Source organism: Heptranchias perlo, chromosome 21 (assembly GCF_035084215.1).
Source record: "Heptranchias perlo isolate sHepPer1 chromosome 21, sHepPer1.hap1, whole genome shotgun sequence".
In the NCBI taxonomy this organism is placed as follows: Eukaryota; Metazoa; Chordata; class Chondrichthyes; order Hexanchiformes; family Hexanchidae; genus Heptranchias; species Heptranchias perlo.
This window is the reverse complement of record NC_090345.1, coordinates 22857913-22877555: the sequence shown is the minus strand read 5'-3', so window position 1 is coordinate 22877555 and position 19643 is coordinate 22857913. Positions and strand designations below refer to the sequence as shown.

General features: G+C 37.4%; 1 protein-coding gene across 12 annotated transcripts in view; it reads right to left on the bottom strand.

Annotated features, from left to right (window-relative positions):
• Positions 1 to 226: 226 nt before the first annotated feature.
• plekha1b (pleckstrin homology domain containing, family A (phosphoinositide binding specific) member 1b) overlaps positions 227 to 19643 on the bottom strand; it is a 77397-nt gene continuing 57980 nt past the window's right edge. For 2 of the 12 annotated variants that reach the window (XM_068002282.1, XM_068002284.1), the window contains 4 exons: positions 14649 to 14712; positions 9026 to 9115; positions 7875 to 7949; positions 227 to 3560 (listed from right to left, as the gene is read on the bottom strand). In XM_068002282.1, the coding sequence (XP_067858383.1) occupies positions 3240 to 3560; positions 7875 to 7949; positions 9026 to 9115; positions 14649 to 14712 (550 nt within the window). In that variant the 3' untranslated portion in view covers positions 227 to 3239. Of the gene's footprint in view, positions 3636 to 7874; positions 7950 to 9025; positions 9116 to 14648; positions 14713 to 19643 lie in introns of all 12 variants that reach the window. The other 10 variants (XM_068002285.1, XM_068002288.1, XM_068002286.1 and 7 more) reach the window with 7 other exon arrangements.

The window sequence follows — 19643 nt, the reverse complement described above, 5'->3', positions numbered from 1 at the left end:
AGTGAGGACCTTCACCATAACCTGAGATTGGTGGAAGAAACAAACACGAGGGGAAATGCATACCAATGTTATCTGCAAACTTCAAGTAAGTGGCAAGGTGAATGAAATCAATGCCAAAAATGTCTCTCATGTCTACACATTCTGCCAAAACATGCATCTTTATCTCTGCAACAAGTGTGCTTCAGATATAAATAGAATGCTTAACCACAGAAAGGCAACAAAGGTGTAAAAATCATCATGTAGTTTTTTATTGTCTCAGATGAACAAACATGTTCAGGAGAGTCCTTACATAACCTTCAAAAATAATTTAAACATTTTTGCAGAATTATATAAAAAGTTCAGCAAAGATAAATAAAAGCTTTTGTTAGCAGACTAAATTATCAGAAATACACATTTTTCCACCTCAAATTAGATATTTTCAGTTCACCAGTAGTTGAATATAGACCCCCACGATAGTGTAAATGCAATCAATATTTTCACCCAATCCATACATTTGCAAAGAATGTTTTCAAGTACACAGCAGTAGCACATGCAATGTCAGAAGCAGTACCAATGCCAATAAGCTTAGCAAATTTACAATTACAAAAATAAAAATATTGAACTAAATATATCAAGATTTTACAGGTTCTACATGTAATTTCTCCCACAGGTTTTTGAAATAATTCTAGCTATTCATACACAATACATTTCCATATGTGGAAAAGAAAAATAATTAGATAAGAAATCATATATCTTCTTTCTATTGAGCTTTTGTTCCTTTTTGGTGGAAAAATTGTGATTTAAAAATTACTCGATTTTCAGTGTCAGTGAAAGAAACGACTTTAGTGTGTTCAAAAGGTAATGTCAGGAGCGCTTTCATTCTCAGTTTTAAAAAAGTGGTCATTTGTGAAATTTGTACTGTGCTACAAGTTTTGATGACTATTTAATCATAATTGAGCTATTTATTCTGCTACATCAACTGCAGACGACCATTAACAGAAAATATTTGTTACTACTGATTGATAATAAAGCCAAAAGCCCTGCATTAATGTATTTTAGTCTTTTTTTTGCCAATAAACTTAAGACAAGCAAACTCCAAAACTAAGGTATGTGTGAATAAAGAAACCCAAGATATAATTATACAATAAACAAAAATTGAGCTGCTGCATATGAAACTACCCATGTCAGTAAATATGTTCCTCAAGTGCCATAACATCACAGTTTTCATAACAATTAGGCAAACCCTAACATTCTATAGAGGGCTTCCACAGTTATTAACAACTCTGTACACAAACTATTTAAGCAATTTAATTCTATTATGTACTTTGTTAAAAACTATAGTAAATAAATTGCAGCCAATTACAGTATTAAAATTAAAGCTACCATTACTTTTTTTTAAAAAATCAAAATACGCCAGGAAGTTAATTAATTGATTAAAGGAACATGGGTAGGATAAGGTCCTGCAATGCTTTATCTTCAAGAATTTGTAACATTAAAAAGTACCCTCCAGCAATTTCAATCGTTTCTTCCAAAAAAGTTACAAAATTAGTCAGCCTTCTACCAGGGTTGCCTTCTTCCTGATAATTTCCAACCTGGATTGCTGAAACATAATGTTTCTTAGCTCAGCCTTTGTATCTAGGACTCTCCTGGCTCATCGCTTTCCGTGGAGCAGCAGGAAGCGGTGGTAGCGGAGGGCAAATCAGAAAATAACCACATTTCAGCATCCAAGCCTCAACAACATTGCAACAATGATGACCCTAAATGGGGCGCAAACCATTTTACACAAATGCACAAGATAAGACATTGTAGGATCATTCAAAGGAGTAGCCCATTAAGCTGAGCTATCCAAAGGACATTAGGGTCAATTCATTCCTATCCAGGTAGCTCATCAATATTTGGCACAAATAAGCAAACTGGTAAAAGAGAGTTGTAAAAGTAGAAAAAGGCTACTAGTACAAAAACAAAACTAGTTTTCCATAGAAAATAATGAAACTTAATGCCAACAGTATGAATATGTATACAGTATGTATGAAATAAATATTTTAATCCAGGCATTCTGATGGGAATTGTGCTAAGTATATCCTATAAGATAAAAACTGCAGAAATACTAAGGGTTTAATAAGGGTGAATATTTGAGATTTCCATAAATACTGATTAAATAGCATTTAACAGATGTACTATAATTCATTTCTGCAAATGACCACCACATTTTCACCATAAATTAAAAATATCTTTATGAACTCAACCTCTGCACATTGGCCCTATCTCCATTGATGCTCAGACCAGGACTCCCTTCAAGACATTCCAGCTAGTCAAGTTCCACTTAGAAGCTTTAATCAGTTTAAGCTGAATATTCTCTGTGCGTGTGACAGTCTCTCTCTTCCCCTCCCAAAGATTTTAAGGTAAAATATATTTGGTAGACGCACAGCTGAAAAAAACATCTGTATATCTTTCATCCTGTGTATATTTTAAAAAATCACAAGGTTCAATACAGCACTGTTCATAATGTTACACCCAGTGACAGTATCAAAAGCCCCCAATAACTTCTGCAGTTCACAATTAGTGAAATAAGTATTGCACAGGAAACCATTAAAAAGATCAGTAATATTGTATCAATTTAAACTTGAATTGTGTCCAAACAATTACATTTACTGTTTCCTCCATCAGTTGAACTCAAAAGGTTAAGAACTTAAGAAAAAGAAAGTAGTCGTGCAATATAGATCAAATATTGATACATATGAAAACAACTTGGTTCCACAGAGTGTAAAGACAGGCACTTGAAGCTATATGGGATTTTGGTGCACGAAAACACACAGGCCACAAGTTAAGGATCATACACAGTACAACCTGGAACTGTCAAGGCTGAGTAAAACATGGTTTTAAGATTTTCACAATGGAAACCCTCATTGACCTGAATATACAAAAGAATAACCGTATGTTTAGTGACAAGGTGCAATATCTTTGGGACCAGGACGGTACACCACACTGTTCGTTAGGCACAATGTTTTTTTTTAAAAAGTAGGCAGACAACTGAACACCAAATCGATCCAGATTTCTCCATGGATGCCACAGCATGGAATCTGCTACAGAAAAATATCAGCAGATGCACTTCACTACGTAGACTAATGAGGTGAATCTAGAAGCAAAGTTTTGAAAGTGAGAATAGAATAATCCTCTTCCCGTTTTAGCAACTCCCATCAGAGATCTCAAACGTGAGATATAGATTTGGATGACAAGACTTTTACCTTCAATTTCCACCTTTAGATGTCACTGACGGGAAGACTAGCATCATCCAGATCCAGAGGAGCAGGATAACTCTCCTGCACGCCATTTTTACCTTGAGGAACTGAATCATCCTTTGTCATTTTGGCAGCTTGTTTTCGGGAAGAGACAGCCTGGATCTTGTGCTGCCCTGGCTGAGCCATGGTAGAAGACTTGTGAAGTCCTCTCTTCTCCTGGTTATGTTGGGGATTGTGGTCTGCAGTGCTGCTGGCTGTGGCAATGAGGGGATTATAGGTGGCTGGTGTTTTTGAGGAAGATGAGACAGTACTGGATTCTGCTGTGGAAGGGTCAGAAGGCTCCTGTAAAGAGGATTGTTGGTCAGACACACAAGGTCATTAGTGGCATGTCAGTATTTCAGAGTCAGATTTTACTCTCTGTAAAACAAAAGCAGAAAAACAAAACCACAAAGCAAAGCATCAGCAATGATGTTAATAAGCATATTTGCTGTCAAAGGAGGAGCAAAGCATTTTAGGCAGCAAACGAGGACCACAGCCTATAATACAAAGTGAAAAACATATGCTAGATGGAACACAGACTTGTATGTGTTTAAATATCTATGGCAATGCTAAAACAAAGTTATTTATAAAAATTGTAAAGAATGCCAGGATCCCCAAAATTATGTTGAACTGTGATACTAGATTCATAAAATTAGTTACATGCCATGCGATTCATACCTTTCATCTGACCTGTCAAACTGGTTCAGAGATTTCTCAAAATTTCTAGTGTAAAATACAATGTAAATAAGCAAGACAAAAATTAAACATTGTGTCTAATTTATATGATGGTATTAGCTTCTTTCTTTCATGGTACCCAAAGGGTCAAAAAAAAAGCTTCACTCAGAAAATAAAATGTCAGTTTATTTTGTTACAATAGCGACAATCAATTGCTGTTTAACTTAGGTATCCAAGAGGGCCAAGTCATTCAATTCAATAAAAACATAATGTTTAATTGGCAGGTTTTTTAGACTTTAAGACAGTTATTGAAATTTGCTTGGTCCCAGTTGTTTTTTTCTTGGAAAGTATTTCAGCCTGTCTGGTTCAAACTGAAGAGTTGGTTTAAAGCCTTCAAAGAAAGACTGTCAGGCATGAGTTCTTCTGCAGTTGGAGAGAGAAAAAATGAATTGCCACACAAGAATATTATGTGCCTTACACTTTAGTGCAGCCGTTGTAATTATTTGTTATTTTCAAAGACTGTTGAATTTAAAGACTACAATAAAATCCAGTGTGTTACTGCTACCTTCAGATTCTTTTACTGTTTAATAAATTTGTTTAGCAATTAAAGCCTAAGTCACAGTCTAGTAAAGTGTTATTCGGGCCTTCTGAGGTCAAGGAAGATCATGTGAAGGCAAGTGATAAAATCAATAAGCCAGAAAAAAGTGAAAAGGGTTCTTTGTATGATCCCATGGCACACTACAAAACACCTAATATCTGAGCAAGTAAAAGCACTGTCTGTGACTCAGGAAGGGAAGTCTTACCAACAAGAGTGGCCCAAGATGCTCTAAACTCAAACCAGAACACAATTTATATTCTCTACAGCTTGATGAATCAGCTAATAGCATTTAATTTTAACCCTGTGTGTAGTGTGACAATCAAGGAAGAGTCTGATAAACAATACATAATAGATAGAAATGCTTCATTTTTGTCACACATGGCATAGAACTATGTTGAAACAAACTATTCAGATCCAATATATGGAGCATGAAATAAATTTGGATAGGACACCTTGAACTTAGAAATGAGACTCAATTTGTATTCAGATGCAACCTAATTTGTTGATATCAAGAAACAAATTAACTAAACTCCTAACCCTGCAAGTACAATTTAAAAGTACTGCAGATAAAACTTTCAATTAGATTGTGAATAAAGAAAACTCTAATTTCCAAGTTCACTCATGCTGATAAAGATTATACTATTGATAAATGCTGTTTCACTAACCATTTCTGTTTGAGGTTCTGATTTTAAAAAAATGAGCAACCTTCCAAGTACAACATTTTATGAGTAATAATTGCTTCCTTGATAAAACTGTCCTCAAAGTCAACATTGTTATGAAGAACATAAATTACATTCTTAATATTTTACAAAAGGTATAAAGAAAAATCTGAACCGTTCAGCCTCATGTCTGTGCCAAAATCTGTAATCAATAATGTATGCATTTCACGGGAATTGAGCTAAATTGTCTTTTTTTTTTAAGATTTCTGTTTTGATGAGCCTTTTCATACCACCCTATTGACAGGTACAGATGAAATACTTCAGTATTTGGTAATCCATTACTAGCAGGTTGTTAATTCAAGTTCAAGTAAGCACTTACAACAAGCGATGAACGGGAAATAAAGTTTTTTTGTCTCACAAGAAGCCCTGCACACATCACCTGGCAGATAGCACACAGCAACTTAGATTTTATAGTTCTAGAGACACTTATGGATATTGGCAATAGCACTAAACATCAATTGATGCATATATTAACATACACATTCCATTCAGACATACACACACAGGCACTGTTAAAAGTCTTACTTATGTGGTATTTGAAAAGTTACTGCAAGGCAGTTTTATAAGAAGTTTCAGAAAGAATTATCACTAATTACATCAATTCATAAGGCATGCAAAAGTCTATTCAAATATACAGAAAACAGCAAGCCTGCAGAATTCAATAAGCAAAAGAAAATGTAGTTTCAAATTCAACATTGACTGCTAATGTGCTCAAATGCTACTAGGAAATTGTGAATAGTGCTGCATCAATTCACCTCTTGTGTTCACCCAATTAATATGTTAACCAGATGAAGCAAAAAAAAACCATAAGCAGCAGCACAGATGTTTTTGCAAGATCTGCCCTTGCAGACCATGCTGTAAAAAATTACCACTTAGCACTGTGTTTTGGTAACAAATTTCTGAGCTAACATTCAGAAAAATGTACAGGACCAAATTACCGTATTTTCAGTGAATTAAAGAAGTGATCACGAACAAAGCTTACAAAACCCCACAGACAATTAGGTCATGTATTTTAAAGAAAGCTAATCATAGCATCAGTATAAAAAAACATTCTTTAACCTTTAATGAAGGCCTAAAAGAGGGTTTTGAATCTATTTATTTTGAGAACAGAAGCTAGATTTAGAATTTGTTTCAAACCACTCAGACAAAGCACCAATGTATGACCAAGATAAATAAGACAACAATGTTACCAAAACAGTGGATGCAAACATTCAGTGAAACCACCAGGTTGCTATAAAAATGACTTAAGTCTTTACAGTGTGTATAGTATATAGTAATTTTTTTTTGTATGTCAAATATTAACTGTTACAGTGGGATACATCACTGTCCTGAACAACAGTGAGGAATGGAAACAAAACCAAACCTCAAATATTTTGCACATTAATCAGCTCAGGTAATGGAGCAGTTTAAATCAAAATCAGATTCCAGTATGCACTACCCTAAAATCATCTAAGTCACACAAAAGAGGCAGTTCTAAACAAATACAAAAAAATTCTGCCCTTGAAGTAAAATAAGAGTCACCAAATTTATGCTATCTTATAAAAAAAACACACACACACACGCTCATGCAATGCAGATCTACCACTGTGGTGTCATGCTTCAGAGACTCATACATTCCAGGGCACATTTTACATGCAAAGACATGAATGCAAATTGAACTCAAGGTCAGTGATCAATCTGTTGTAAGAAGTGTTAACTAAGCATTAATATATGGTCTTTGCTATTGCAGAGATAAAAGATCAGCTTGTGCCATAAATAAAAATGAGGAAATATGAACTCTCATGCAAATTAATCAAAATGGTAATACACCATGGAGGATTATAAGCAAAGGAAAATCCCTAGCTTTTTCTTTTTGGTTATGTGTTCCCACAAAGTGGACTATCCCTTTTGCCTCATATATACATATTCATTGAAGAAACCTTTGCACCCATAGCATCAATTGGGGGTATGTTTAGAAGTAACAGCTACCAACATTTATAATCTTGCTTAAATTGCAAACTGTAGAATGGTTTTCTTTCTTCCACATTTCTCTGTCATTTAACTTTTTCTCCCCATGATTACTGCAACATACACACAGCCTTGCTAAGTCATGAAGATGGAAAAGTCATATTGCTCTAGTGTTATTTTTTTTCTTCTTTGTTAGATGAAATGCTCTTCCATTACTCAGAGCTCCAGTTAGTCAATTAGAATGAAGGTAATCCCATAACCAACCCCACAACTATCTGACTGGGCAGCTAACACATTTATTGCTTGGCCACAGAAACACAATATTAAATTTTCTATTTAAATTTGATAGCATATTCCTAGTTCTACTTGTGGCACATGTTAGAAAGGAATCATTATGGTAGAAATGAATTACATGGATTTCAAATCAACATGAAAAGTATTTCAATTAATTTGTAGCAGCAAGGAGAAAGTTAAAATTATACAAACGTTTTTTCAGCAAGGGATAAAAGTATTAGTTTAAATTCCTGACCATAAATCAGCAACTGAACCAATAATTTAATGTCCACTATTTTATCCAACCATAGGGCATAAAGTTACTTATGAAATTACTTCCAGCACAATCAGCAATTGCTAGATTCTAATCCTCCTTAAAAAAGCTTGCTTTACATGAGAGCTCACATACGTGCCGCATTCACCAGTTCTTGATGTATACCTCTGTATACAAGGATTCGACAGCCTTCTGGCTTGCCGCATCTGGAAGAACACAGTGCAAAGCTCAGATTAGAGTATCCTACACTCGTATAAAGAGAGCAGAGAAATAATAGAAAACACAGCCATATACTTGCATGTCAAGATATGTCTTTAATAGCCAATCAAATCAACATATTTCCCAGTTCCATCCTTCTGAATTCACCAACTTCATTTAATTGCATTTTAAATCCTCTGCACTTTTCTAACATTGTAATATTTCTTTTGGAATCTGGAAACAGATGAACAATCTGAGAAATATGACTGTGTAATCTGTAGAAGAAAGTAAAACCAAGAAAGCTACCTCGAGTAAAGGGATTAATGGGAAGAAATACTGTAATCCATGTACAGCATAGTTTGTCTACAGAAAACAAACTTGCAAAAGCAACTTCAACTACTGAAGCTTTTCTGACAAAACAGCTTGACAGTCAATGTTAAAATGGTGTAAACTGAAAACCAAAGACCCATTTAGAATGTACAATACATACTGGGAGGCACACACTCAATCACCGATGATACAGATTTTTGAGGTTTTCATATGAACAGAAAACACTTATTTAACTTATATTACTAAAAGTGACTATAGCAAAAACTAAATTCTTATATTGTATTTATCAAATTTATTCTAGCCAGTCCTCTAAATCTTGCATTTCCCATTTTACACAAACATCAATTTTAATAGCAATCATAATCTCTAATGAGCATCTTATTTTTAAATAACATTTAATTTTTAATATAGTTGACTAACCAAGTAAATGGGGATTTTTATTTACCATTATATGATCTAATGAAAGATAAAGGGTAAGGTGAATCAGGAGCTATAAAAGAGAACTTGCTGAAAATTTATGTAATTGGTATTAACTTTCCAGGCATCATAAATTCTTGCTAATCAGAAGGAAACAGCGTATATGTGGACAGAAACAAACAAACTGTTACGATCATGCAATAACTTTTTTTTGGTTGGTGGGGTGGGGGGGAAGATCACCATGAAATAAAGTGTTAAATCATTCACTTTAGAAATAAATAACTGTTAATCCTAGTGAGTTTAAGCATCTGTGCAAGTTATTAACGTATAGACATACAGAAGCTGCTGATCTTCCGGGGCCTCGCTGTGCTACTATTGCCCCAGATATTGCCTTTATCCAGTTGTGCATATCTTCTGGACTATCAGCCTGAAACACAATCAAGAATCACATCAGATTTTAAGCATATAACGTGATATTTATACTATATTGTGCGCAGAGCAGCACCCTGTAGTGTAAGCACATAAGAAATAGGAGGAGTAGGCCAGACAGTCCTTCGAGCTTGCTCTGCTTATCAATAAGATCAGGGCTGATCTTCGACCTCAACTCCCCTTTCCCACCCTATCTCCATATCCCTTGATTCCCTTAGAGTCCAAAAGTCTATCGATCTGTCTTGAATATACTCAACGACTGAGCAATCACAGCCCTAAGGGGTAGAGAATTTAAAAGATTCATATCCCTTTGAGTGAAGAAATTTTTCCTCGACTCGGTCCTAAATGGCCGACCCCCTATCTTGAGACCATGACCCCTAGTTCTAGACTCTTCAGCCAGGGGAAATAGCCTCTCAGCGGCTACCCTGTCAAGCCCTCGAAGAATTGTATAAATTTCAATGAGATTACCTCTCATTCTTCTAAACCCCAGAGTGTTTGGGCCCATTCTACTCAATCGCTCCTCATAGGACAACCCTCTCATCCCAGGAATCAATCTAGTGAACCTTCGCTGCATCCCCTCTAAGGCAAGTATATCTTTCCTTAGGTAAGGAGACCAAAACTGTATACAAAACTCCAGGTGTGGTCTCACCAAAGCCCTATATAATTGCAGCAAGACCTCCTCACTCTTATACTCCAATCCCTTTGCAATAAAGGCTAACATACCGTCGACATTCCTAATTGCTTGCTGTACCTGCATGTTAACTTTCTGCAATTCGTGTTCAAGGACACCCAAATCTCTCTGACTACCAATTTTTCTTAGTCTCTCACCTTTTAAAAAAAATTCTGCTTTTCTATTCTTCCTGCCAAAGTGGGGAAATGTGAAATTATCCACATTATACTCCATCTGTCACCTTCTCGTCTACTCATTTAACCTGTCTATATCCCTTTGCAGTTTCCTTGCTTCCTCCTCACAGCTTACTTTCCATGATGTGGAGATGCCGGCGATGGACTGGGGTGGACAAATGTAAGGAGTCGTACAACACTTACATTTGTCCACCCCAGCTTACTTTCCCACCTAGCTTTGTATCATCAGCAAACTTGGATACATTATACTCGATACCTTCATCTAAGTCATTGATATAGATTGTAAATCGCTGAGGCCCAAGCACTGATCCTTGCGGCACTCCACTAGTTATAGTCTGCCAACCCGAAAATGACCCGTTTATTCCTACACTGTTTTCTGTCTGTTAACCAATCCTCAATCCATGCTAATATATTACCCCCAATCCCATGATGCTAATCTTGTGTAACACCTTATCGAATGCTTTTTGAAAATCCAAATATACTACACCCACTGGTTCCCCTTTATCTACCCTGCTAGTTACACCCTCAAAAACTCTAATAGATTTGCCAAACACAATTTCCCTTTCATAAAACCATGCTGACTCTGCCGAATCATATGATTTTCTAAGTGCCCTGTTACTACACCTTAATAATAGATTCTAGCATTTCCCCTACTGCTGATGTCAGGCTAACTGGCCTATAGTTCCCTGTTTTCTCTCTCTCTCAACCATCACAAACCATTCAATAGCTGGAGTTTACTTCCAAACTAGAGACTATATTGCCCACAATGCAAAAGATAACTGCATTCAGGGGTCGTTATTCAGGGACACAGAATGGACTCTCATTTTATGGGAATTTTCCTATTCTAGTTAGCCTTTAGCTGGTTACCAGGGAACCTGCAATGTAATTTGCAAACATAACCCCAGATAAGTTTTTGGGCATTGACATGTTTTAAGGTCATTTGACCATTTTTCCACAGAAAAGGAATTCTTTTTCCAAATTCTTAACTATGGGTTTTTAAAAGCACAGCTTAAAAAAAGGATTCCGAGACAATAAGTAGGAAAGATGCTCATGAGCTAGCGTTGATGATGTTTCCTCATAGACTATAAATAATAAGCTATTCATTAAGACTGCCACAGCAACCGATAAACATCTCACACCCACCGTGTTGAATAGTCTTTCAGCCCTTTTCTGACGCTAAACAGCAAGAGATAAAAGACAGACAAGTTTTGAAAAAGAATATTGAGAGGCAGTCAGGCTACAAAGATTGCGAGACGGTTGGAATGCACGAGAGAATAGTCAGAAATTATCTTGTTTCAGTTAAGTAAGATCACCTATTGATGCCAGGAAACGTGGCTGGTTCTTTATTTTTTATTATGTGAAGCTAAGTTGTATTGATTGAATTAAGTGAGTCTGATCATAACTGCTGTTCTGTATACTTATCGTACTATGAAATAAAGCTGCTAATTGCTTTATATCGTGCTTTCTCACACAATCTCTGCCTTTGGAGAGATTGAAGAAATATCAATGTGAAGATTAATAAAGAAAAAGTTTTAGAAAAATTAATGGGACTAAAAGCCGACAAATCCCCTGGACCTGATGGCCTACATTCTAGTGTTCTTAAAAGAGGCGGCTGCAGAGATAGTGGATGCATTGGTTTTGATCTTCCACAATTCCCTAGATTTTAGAACGGTCCTTGTGGATTGGAAGGTAGCAAATGTAATTCCGTTATTCAAGAAAGGAGGAAGAGGGAAACAGGGAACTATAGGCCAGTTAGCCTGACATCAGAAGAAGGGAAAATGCTAGAATCTATTATTAAGGATGGAGTAAAAGGGCACTTAGAAAATCATGTGATTAGGCAGAGTCAACACGGCTTTACGAAAGAGAAATCGTGTTTGACAAATCTACTAGAGTTTTTTTTGAGGATGTAACTCGCAGGGTAAATAAAGGGGAACCAGTGAATGTAGTATATTTGGATTTTCAAAAGGCTTTCAATAAGGTGGCACATAAGAGATTGTTACACAAGATTAGTATCATGGGATTGCGGATAATATATAAGCATGGATTGAGGAAAGGTTAACGGACAGAAAACAGAGAGTAGGAATAAACGAATCATTCTCAGGTTGTAATTAGTGGGGTGCTGCAGGAATCAGTGCTTGGGCTTCAGCGATTTACAATCTGTATTAATGACTTCGATGAGGGGACTGAATGTAATGTATCCAAGTTTGCTGACAATACAAAGCTAGGTGGGAAAGTAAGTTGTGGGGAGGATGCAAAGAGGCTACAAAGGGATATAGACAGGTTAAGTGTTTGCAAAGGTTAAGTGAGTGGGCAAGAAGATGGCAGATGGAGTATAATGTGGGGAAATGTGAGGTTATTCACTTTGGTAAGAAAAACAGAATATTTTTTAAATGGTGAGAAACTATTAAATGTTGGTGTTCAGAGGGATTTGGGTGTCCTTGTACACGAAACACAAAGTTAACATGCAGATACAGCAAGCAATTGGGAAGGCAAATGGTATGTTGGCCTTTATTGCACGGGGGTTGGAGTACAAGAGTAAGGAAGTGTTGCTGCAACTGTACAGGGCTTCGGTGAGACCACATCTGGAGTATTGTGTGCAGTTTTGGTCTCCTTACCTAAGGAAGCATATACTTGCTTTAGAGGCGGTGCAACGAAGATTTACTAGATTGATTCCTGGTATGAGAGGATTGTCCTATGAGGAGAGATGGAGTAGAATGGGCTTATGCTCTCTGGAGTTTAGAACAATAAGAGGTGATCTCATTAAAACATGCAAGGTTCTAAGAGGGTTTGTCAGGGTAGATGCTGAGAGGATGTTTCTCCTGGCTGGACAGTCTTGAATTAGGGGACATAATCTCAGGATAAGGGGTCGGACATATAGGACTGAGATGAGGAGCAATTTCTTCACTCAGAGGATGGTGAATCTTTGGAATTCTCTTTAGAGGGCTGCGGACGCTTAGTCTTTGAGTATAGTCAAGACTGAGAGCGACAGATTTTTGGACACGAAGGGAATCAAGAGACATGGAGATCGGGTAGGAAAGTGGAGTTGAGGCTGAAGATCAGCCATGATCTTATTGAATGCCGGAGCAGGCTCGAGGGGCCTATTTCTTATGTTCCTATGTATACATGAAAGACATAAATATCTGGCTCAGGCAAAAGCCCAGAACACACTATCATACAAATCGATATAGAGCAGTGAATGAACTCCCACAAAAGTAAAATGTTCGGACCACTTATGTGAGCAACTGACATCACTGAAACTGAGAAGGTATCTACAGCAGACCTGAACTTGTGACAGCTTCCCACTGTTCAATATAACGTAATTAGTTGGATGAATTTGGTTATCAATAGAAACCTGAACTTGCATTGGAAAATACATCATGAAATGCTCTTCCCTGCTCTCATGAGGTAGATTGTCTTGGGCTGATACTGGTGAAAGGTGGAATAGTATGAAAAAGCACTTCTATGGATGGCACAAATTGGAGGTACTGGATTTTTTTTTGCCAAAATGACTATCTGGTTTCTCTCACCAACACAGAAGGGACCACCATGTTGGGCAAGTACATTATCAGCTATTGAAACTCATGGAAGATCTATTGATCACACTGGCCAAAAATATCTATCTTGTCTAACATGATCTACAAAATGTAATGTCTTTGGCCTTCCCTCCCCCTTTCTATCCAGCATAACAGGTCAATGTTGGACACAGCAATTAGTGCTCAAGAGCGGCAACAATTCCATTACTAACTCCATCAAAATTCCAGATTTCTAAGTCTTCCTGGATCCCATCTTTATGTACACAGACTGGAAAGCCTCATGGCTGCTGTGGCCAATGACTATTGGTGAATGAAGGCACAAGTCCCCACTGTACTGTCTGGGATTGAAGTCAGCATGATCATGGTTTTCCTCAATCCCTAGAAATTATCTTAAAAGCAGAATTTGAAGGTGAGAATCACTCTGACCACTCAAATATGGCTTACACTTCTGGATCTTTTGATGAAAGTCTCATGGGAAGAGAGGTCTGGTGACTGATCATCTGCCAGTCTGAGGCTAGGTAGGTACGAGGATATAAGTATCGAGACTATGGTTCAAGACAAGCAACCCAGAGATCGAGAATTCGCATCTCACCATGGCACATTTATTTACAAATAAAATGACTCACAAAAATAGAAACAACTAAAATATTATACAATTGGTAGCTTGTAAAACATACAAGAATCAGTTAATCTTATAGGTTCTTGTACCGATAGACTGAAAACGTGTCACATTAAAGTGGTGGAGAAAGGATCTTGAATGCAACGAATTGCAGGTAATTGGTGCTGATGGAAAAACTAATGATAAGTCAGTGTTATGCTGCAATGGGCATTATAGTCAATACTGTATTGTGTGGTTTCTAAACACAATCTTGAAAATGAGTTTCAATATTGCACACATAGAACAGTAGTCAACAACTGATAAAACATCAAATATTTAAAAGTTGCACTTAATTATGCTTTTTGAAGCAATAAAGCTAGGTAATATTACATACAGCTTTAGATCACAATTTCATCCTGTTGCAATGATCTTTCACTGAAATCATTTTACTTTATCTGTAAAGAGGTTTAAGCTAACAGTATTTGTCCACTTAAACAGATGCTGTTACTTTTACTCAATGCAAATAATGCACCTACCTGGACGTAAAATGTTCTAAAATTAGTAACAATTTCAAACAAGTTGTCGCGCAACAGAATTTCTCTGCAACAGAAAAATATTGTTGTAAGTAATCAAGTTTCATTTTTCTATCCACACCATTATTTACATGAGAAGGTAATCAAATTGGCCTACTCCCAGGCATTTACCAACGTCAGCTAAGCTAGCTAACAGGAGATGCACGAAAGCAGCATGAGATGATTCATTATTACTTCGCCTTCCTCGGAGGGAAAGTACCTAGCTTCTCTTGCTCCAACAGCACAGATGAAATTCAGAACTTCGTATGCGGTAACTATATGTACAAACCCACATCATCCTACCACTCTGCAGCACATTTTTAAGCACAAAAACACTTCTTAAATTAGCTGAATATAATTAAATCTGCTTAGGTTAAGATAACATTTATGATGTTATAACAGATCTTGTAGGTAACTTAATATTTTTTCTCATTTGTCAAACCTCTACATGCAATTGTGTCATTCAGCAAATCAGATGGAGCAAGCTGATCAATCTCCAGAGGACACCGACTCCCTGGCCATGAGCAGAAGAGAATGTTGCAAAGCCGGCGCATTTTTCCTTAAACATTTTTGGGGATATTCCTGCCTGCATCCAGTTCTATGTCAGAACTGAAACTGGTCTCATGCTAGAAACTGAGATGTCTACACCTGGAAAGTCAAGCTTGAGGCTATATCTCTGACATCAAGACAGATCTCACTGAACAAAATAGGCCCTAATGCAGAGTCTGGAAGAGGCTTCGGACTTCTGAAAGTCATGCAGTATCAGGAAACATTAAAAAGACATCATGGCTTCTGGTCAATGGAAAAGATCCAGGACATTTAACATAAGTTGTTAAACTATTGCCGGATCAGTCTCCTACAATTTGTATTTAAAAAAAGAAAGAATTTTTTTTCTAGTGTGAGCAGAAAACAATCAAGACTCCTATAGATGACAGGAAAAGAATTAGGATTTAGTTCGGAGCAAGGCCTTGTATATAAGTTGGGTGAAGCCTGTCAGGACTGGCAGTTAAATATTGCAGGATATAATGTATTTAGAAAGGACAGAGAAGGAAGGGGATGGGGTAGCTATACTAATTAGAGACAACATTAAGATAGAAACAAAATCAATATAGATTGAGACAAAGGATAAGAAGGGATCGATCACATCAATAGGGATATTCTACAGACAACCTAATAGTGGAAGAGAAGTAAAAGAAGAAATATGTAGACAAATCCATGAAATGAGTAAAAAACATGGAATAATAATCATGAGAGATTTCAACTACCCCAAATAAACTGGCAAGAGGTAGGGAAAGGAGAAAAGGGAATCAAATTTTTAGTGTACAAGACTTCTTTCTTACCGAGTATGTGAGAAGCAGCTAGTAATGGGAAACGAACCAGAGCAGATAAAAGAAATATGCGTCGGGGAACATGTAGGCAATAGTGATCACAATATAAGGTTTAAAATAATGATTGTGAAAGACCAAAGTAATAGATTGGAAAAAAGCTAATTTTGAGATGAGAAGAGAATGGAACTAGGGAAGGTAAACTGGAAAAACAAATTGACAGACAAGGAAATAGAACAGCAGTGGAGAATATTCAAAATGGTGATCAAGAGAGTTCAGGAGACATATATTCCTCTAAAAAGAACAAACTAGCCAATAATGAAACACCATGGATGAATAAAGAGATAAGGGTAAAAGTGAAACTAAAAAAGGCATATTCTAAGTACACAGATAATAAAGAATTGGATGACAAAAGGGAATATGAAGAAGTTAGGAAAGAAGTCAAAAAAGTTAGGAAAGCAAAGAGGAATGACGAGATTAAATCATCAAGGAATATAAAAAACAGTAAAGTATTCTGCAGACACAAACAACAAAAGAAAAATCAGATTAGATCACTAAAGGGTGCACAAGATAAACTCATCAGGTAACGTAAGCAAAATGGCAGAAATATTGAATAGTTACTTTGCCTCCGTTTTTACTAACAAAGTGGACAGGACATTAGAAGAAGAGATAGAAAAAGATATTATAACATTTAAGATAGAAAGGGGGAAGATAATTGATAAACCAATCAAACTTAGGGAGGATAAAACTCCTGGTGCAGGTGGATTGCATCCACGAATATTAAAAATTAGGGAGGAGATAGCAGAGGCACTATTACATATATATAAAAATTCACTAGAAAAATGAATAGTGCCATAGGTCTGACAGACAGCTGATGTTAGTCCTATATTTAAGAAGGGAGATAGAACAAGTCCAGGAAACTATAGACCAGTTAGCTTAACGTCAGTGGCAGGAAAAATAATGGAATCTTTATTCAAAGATGTAATAGACAGACATCTAGAGAACAAAAATATAATAAAGAATAGTCAGCACAGATTTCAGAAGGGAAAGTCATGCTTGACCAACCATATTGAATTCTTTGAAGAAATAACAGAAAGAGTAATGCAGTAGATGTAATTGGATTTTCAAAAGGCTTCCAATAAGGTTCCACATTGTAGACTCATGGCTAAGGTCAGAGCATGTGGAGTCAGGGGACAGGTAGCAGAATGTATAGCAAGCTGGTGACAAAATAGAAAACAAAATAGAGGTTAAGGGTAGCTTCTCAGAGTGGCAAAAGGTGGGATGTGGTGTTCTACAGGGATCGGTGCTGGGACCAGTTGTTCACAATTTACATTAACGATTTGGATTCGGTACTCGGAAGTACAATTTCAAAATTTGCAGACGACACCAAATTGGGGGGTGTAGTTAATACAAAGGAAGAATGTGTCAAAACGCACGAGGACATTAATAAACTGGCAAAATGGGTGTGTAATTTGCAATTGAATTTCAATATAAATAACTGAGAGAGTGCATTTTGGTAGGAAGAATAAAGGAGGCCACATAATAAAGGAGGCCACATACTGCTAGGATAATAAAAGTCTAAATGGAATAGAGGAGCAAAGGGATCTAAGAGTACAGTTACATAAATCACCAAAAGTAGCGACGCAGTTTAATAAAGCCATAAAAAAGGCAAATCAAGCACTGGGGTTCATTTCTGGAGGGATAGAATTGAAAAGCAAAGCAGTTATGTTAAACTTGTTTAGAACCTTGGTTAGACCACTCGGGGTACTGTGCACAGTTCTGGTCTCCAAATTATAGAAAGGAAATAGAGGCATTAGAGAGGGTGCAAAAAAGATTCACTAGGTTGATACTAGAACTGAGAGAATATCAGGAAAGGTTGAACAGGCTGGGGCTCTTTTCTCTAGAAAAGAGAAGGCTGCAGAGTGACCTGATAGAGGTCTTTAAGATAATGATAGGGTAGACGTAGAGAAAATGTTTCCACTTGTGGTGGAGTCCAAAACTAGAGGTCATCAATGTAAAATAGTCACTAATAAATCCAATAGGGAATTCAGAAGAAACTTCTTTACCTAAAGAGTGGTAAGAATGTGGAATGTGCTAACACAAGGAATAGTTGATGCAAATAGCATAGATGTATTTAAGGGGAAGCTAGATATGCACGGGGGAGAAAGGAATAGACGGGTATTCTGATACTGGCAAATGAATTAGGGATGGAGGAGATTCATGTGGAGCATAAACACCGGCACAGAACAGTTGGGCCGAATGGCCTGTTTCTGTGCAGTAGTTTTGATGTAACTCGATGTGAGATCACCCGAGAAAAATGGCAGTGCAATAATGAGACAATGGGCTCAATTTTAAAAGTAAAAAACAGGTGGGTTAGGGGCAAGGGGGCATTGAAAATTGCCACCATTTCAGACCCGCCCATTTCCGATTTTCACCGGGGTGGGACGAGGGCGGGCGGCCAACTCACTCCCAGGAGGCAGGTCAGGCCTTAAAACCTCTCAGGGAAGCTTCAGGCCTCCATTTTTAACTAATTCCCTATTGCAACCCTGGGGGGCCGGGATTGCCGGGCCTTCTGTTTTATGCCTTGTGAAAGGAGGAGAGAAGGCCCGAGACTGCAGGTAAGTGCCTATAAAGGCACAGCTTGTGGGCCCAGAGGAGCAGGAGTGCTTCCCCCAGGCCCAACAAGCCTACCTGCACCAACACCGTCACCCCGCGCCCCCCCATCCCCGGGATCATCCGACTTTCCGCCTCACGATTGTGGACCTCCGATCCCGCCACCGCCCCCCCACCCCCCATGACTGACCCCTGATCCCATTCCCCATGACTCGCGTGCTCACCTCTGCTCACCCATGCCCCCCACCCTCACCCCATGCAAACAAAGATACCTACAGGCAAACTCTCCCTGGCTGGTCTCCCGTCCGACTGAGACCAGCCTATCAGTCAGACGGGAAACCTACAAAACAAAATAAAAGACGTTCCTACGTCAAAATCATAAGGACGTCTTGGAAACCTATACTAATGGGTTTCCTGACCTCAAAGTGACCCCCCCACACCCACTTCCTCGCTCAATTTGAAAATTGGGCCCAGTGTCTGGATGAAAACTTTTTCCCTGAGATAGCAACTTCTATGTGGAAGTTGAACCAATGAGGAAGAATGGTAGGTTTCATTTCAAATGGTCTCACAAAATCAACTTGTTCTGTTACCCACCTAGAATTTCACAAATTTCTATTGGATTATACAGACCCTTCAGTACAGGACTCAGACTAGAACCTGCTACATAATCTAACTGGTTTGTAGATTTCTAATACAGAACTTATGACATCCCCTCTCCAACTTTGTTTCTCTACTGCAGTTTCAATTGAACTGTGGTTTTCAATATAAGCCAAAAGGAAAGCAGTAAAAATTCATCTACAGTTTTCATTATTTGACTTGTGTTAGTCATTTAGCTTTATTCAGAATGCATGAAGGAATAAAATAGGAGTAACATCTACATGTGTGCATAGTAATGAAAATTGAAGGACAATCTCTAGTCCTGTTCTTCAATAAGCAGGAGGTTCCACTGTACAGTATATGGGCATACAAATTGCATAATACTTAATGAGTTGTCATTTAACATTAGTTTTACCTCCATATA